The sequence below is a fragment of the Salvelinus sp. IW2-2015 genome, unplaced genomic scaffold (assembly GCF_002910315.2).
Source record: "Salvelinus sp. IW2-2015 unplaced genomic scaffold, ASM291031v2 Un_scaffold3375, whole genome shotgun sequence".
Classification (NCBI taxonomy): Eukaryota; Metazoa; Chordata; class Actinopteri; order Salmoniformes; family Salmonidae; genus Salvelinus; species Salvelinus sp. IW2-2015.
The window spans coordinates 49392-53456 of record NW_019944657.1 but is presented as its reverse complement, the minus strand read 5'-3'; the positions used below and the strand labels follow the sequence as shown (position 1 = coordinate 53456).

The following is a 4065-nucleotide window of genomic DNA, read 5'->3' as shown; positions in this document are numbered from 1 at the left end:
AGAGGACAAGTTACTATTAGAGTGTCTAGTTGAGTCCTCAACTGTCCTCAACTGGCAAGCTTCATTAAATAGTACCCGCAAAACACCAGTCTCAACGTCAACAGTGGAAGAGGCAACTCCGGGACGCTGGCGTTCTAGGCAGAGTTTCAAAGAAAAAGCCATATCTCTCCCTGGACCAATAAAAATAAAATATTAAGAATGGGGAAAAACACAGACACTGAACAGAGGAAGATTAGAAAAAATTGTGATGGACAAACAAATCTAAATTTGAGGTGTTCGGATCACAAAGAAGAAAAAGTGAAAAGATGCTGGAGAATGCTTGACCCGTCTGTCAAGCATGGTGGAGCAATGTGATGTCTGGGGGTGCTTTGGTGGTGGTAAAGTGGAGATTTGTAGAGGGTAAAAGGGATCTTGAAGAGGAAAGGCTATCACTCCATTATGCAAATCCATGCCATACCCTTGTGACGGGCGCTTAATTGGAGCCATTTCCTCCTACAACAGGACACATGACCACAGCACAGCTCCACACTATGCAATAACTATTTAGGGAAGAAGCAGTCAGCTGGTATGCTGTCTATAATGAGTGGCCAGTACAGTCACCGGATCTCAACCCTATTGAGCTGTTGTGGGAGCAGCATGACTGCATGGTACGTAAGAAGGTGCCGCGTCAATCCATCCAACTTGTGGGAGGTGCTTCAGGAAGCATGGGGTGAAATCTCTTCAGATTACCTCAACAATTGAAAACTAGAATGCCAAAGGTCGCAAGCTGTAATTGTTGCAAATGGAGGATTCTTTGACGAAATCAAAGTTTGAAGGACACTATTATTATTCAATTAAAAATCATTATTTATAACCTTGTCAATGTCTTGACTATATTTCCTATTCTTTTTGCAACTAATGTCATGCATTTTTTCATGGAAAGCAAGAAACATTTCTAAGTGACCCCAAACTTTTGAAATGCAATTTCTGAGGCTGTAACTCTACTGAACGTCTCCTCTGCAGCAGAGTAATCTGGTCTTCCTGAGCGGTCCTCATGAGAGCCAGTTTCATCATATCGCTTGATGTTTTTTTTGACTGCACTTGAAGAAACGTTCAAAGTTCTTGAAATGTTCCGCATTGCTGACCTTTATGTCTTAAAGTAATGATGGACTGTCGTTTCTCTTTGCTTATTTAAACTGTCTTGCCATAATATGGACTTGGTTCTTTACCAAATAGGGCTATCTTCTGTATACCCCTCTACCCTGTCACAACACAACGTATTGGCTCAAACACATTAAATAAGAATTCCACAAATTAACTTTTAACAAGGCACACCTGTTAATTGAAATGCATTCCAGGTGACTACCTCATGAAGCTGGTTGAGAGAATGCCAAGAGTGTGCAAAGCTGTCAAGGCAAATGGTGGCTATTTGAAAAATCTCAATATAAAATATATTTTTAATTGTTTAACACTTTTTGGGGGTTACTACTTGATTCCATATGTGTTATTTCATAGTTTTGATGTCTTCACTATTATTCTACAATGTAGAAATAGTAAAATAAAGAAAAACCCTTGAATGAGTAGGTGTTCTAAAAGTTTTGACCGGTGGTGTATTTTTTGTAAATATTTTCTTAACTCTATTTCTGCCTCTTGGTTAAGGGGTGTAAGTAAGCATTTCACCGTAAAGTGAACACCTGTTGTGTTTGGCGTATTTGACAAATAATTTTGATTTGATTTGAATGTCAGGTGGTGAACATAATATATCCTTTATAAATTCTTCTGCCTGGTCTGGATGCAGCATGACTATGAAGGTTCCAACAGCCTTGTTTAATGTCACCTGTTCTGTTCCTGAAAACAGAGGATAAGATATGTTCCACAATCCTAGTCCTAAAGAGCTACATGATGAGGCTTTGGTTCCAGACCTGCACTGACACAACCTGATTCAGCTTACAAGGTCTTAATGACCAGTTGAGTGTTGGGGTAGAGCGAAACCCTGCACATTCCTGTATCTCTCCAGGACCAGGTTAGTTGATCAGTGGTTGACCATTGTCTGGTCTGCCCTGGAAATGGTTGCAAGTCTACAGTATGTTCTGACTGTACTGTCTGCTACACAGTGTAACCACTGTTAGTAACTTCACAGTGTGACTGATTGCTCTGTCTGTGTCCTAACTGTCCTCTCTGGTCCACAGGCTCCATATTAGCCACCCCAGTCCCCACATGAGACGCAGAGCCACGTCTTCCCGAGACAGAGGCGGTCCTTCCAGAGGACCTCCGCCCCCACCACCTCTTCCTCCTGGGCTCTTTGTTTGGGACCAAGAGGTCCAAGTCCCCCTCTGTCCCCCCAGCACTCCACCCTCAACTTCCGTACCGCGCATCCTCCAACCAACACCAGACGGCCCAGAGCCAGGCAGATACACAGGCCCAGTTGCTTCAAGGAGCCCAGTACTGCCAGAACCCTCCACCCTACCACACCACCACCACTACCACCCCCCTGCCCTGGTCTGCCCCCTCCTCCTCTCATCCTCCTCCCCCTCCTCACCACCACCCACTGCCTCCCACCCCCATCCCTCCTCCACAAGACCAAACACAGCGGCACAGCACCGTGTTTAAGGACAGAAACGCCCACAGACACACACACACACAGCTCCTAGAGACAGACTAGGGACGGATGAATGGCAGGACCTCTGTTTAGAGCTCCTGTCCCCTACAGGACCTACAAGAGACAATGGGGACAGATGTCTCTGACTGGTGACCGGGACATGGTTGTTTGGATTGACATTATGGATCTAGACTGAATTCTCACTCAGCCAGAGACCCTCCAAGGGAGAGGGAGAAGAGGAGGTTCATGGCCCAGCTCTGTGTCCTCCAGTTGACTGGTCTGTCAGGAGTACCTCCCAACTGTCCATACAACTAATCGCCACCTTAAGACCGTAGAAACACATGTTCCTCTAGACCAGGAATGGGCAAGTCGAGGCCCACGAGACGCATGAGCAATTAATATATATATATTTGGGGGGAGGACAGTTGGTGTCTCAACTTATTGTTGAGAGTTAACTGATAGAATACACAATGGCAAAATGTGCAGAATTGGAGGAAATTAACTTTAGATTGATCCTTTAGTACAGCTGGTTTAACTAAAGACGGGTTCAAGACTGATCCTTTAGTACAGCTGGTTTTAACTAAGACGGGTTCCTCTAGACTGATCTGTATTATACAGCTTGGTTTAACTAAAGACGGTTCTCTAGACTGATCCTTTAGTACAGCTGATTTAACTAAAAGACGGGTTCCTTTAGACTGATCTTTAGTACAGCTGATTTAACTAAAGACGGGTTCCTCTAGACTGATCCTTTAGTACAGCTGATTTAACTAAAGACGGGTTCCTCTTTAGACTGATCCTGTTTAGTACAGCTGATTAACTAAAGGACGGGTTCCTCTAGACTGATCCTTTAGTACAAGCTGATTTAACTAAAGACGGGTTCCTCTAGACTGATCCGTTTAGTACAGCTGGTGGTTTAACTAAAGACGGGTTCCTCTAGACTGATCCTTTAGTACAGCTGATTTAACTAAAGACGGGTTCCTCTAGACTGATCCTTTAGTACAGCTGGTTTAACTAAAGACGCGTTCCTCTAGACTGATCCTTTAGTACAGCTGGTTTAACTAAAGACGTGTTCCTCTAGACTGATCCTTTAGTACAGCTGATTTAACTAAAGACGGGTTCCTCTAGACTGATCCTTTAGTACAGCTGATTTTAAAATGATATCTACATTATGTATTTCTTCTCCTTACCAAGCAACATAAAGCAAGTCAACACCATGGCTATTTAAAATATACGTCTATCTAAATCTTTATCTATTTTCTGTTTTATATCAATCAAGGAATTACTGGGAATATTTATCACATATATTATTACTTGCCTACTAGTGTTGGCAGAAGCAGAAAATGTGTCTCCATAGTAACAACCTGACTCTAGAATGTGTAGACCAACATGACAGTCAGTTTATAGACTAGCAGCTGTTCCAGTGTTGTAATACAGCCTAGCCGTAGGTGTCATTTCACTGTGATATTGACAGCTCATTGCCTGTACAA

General features: G+C 43.1%; 1 protein-coding gene across 1 annotated transcript in view; it reads left to right on the top strand.

Moving 5' to 3' along the window:
* Positions 1 to 2641, top strand: part of LOC112075758 (IQ motif and SEC7 domain-containing protein 1-like) — a 41668-nt gene extending 39027 nt beyond the window's left edge. The window contains exon 11 of the mRNA XM_024142698.1: positions 2208 to 2641. Within this exon, the coding sequence (XP_023998466.1) occupies positions 2208 to 2641 (434 nt within the window). The remainder of the gene's footprint in view (positions 1 to 2207) is intronic.
* The last annotated feature ends 1424 nt before the right edge of the window (positions 2642 to 4065 follow it).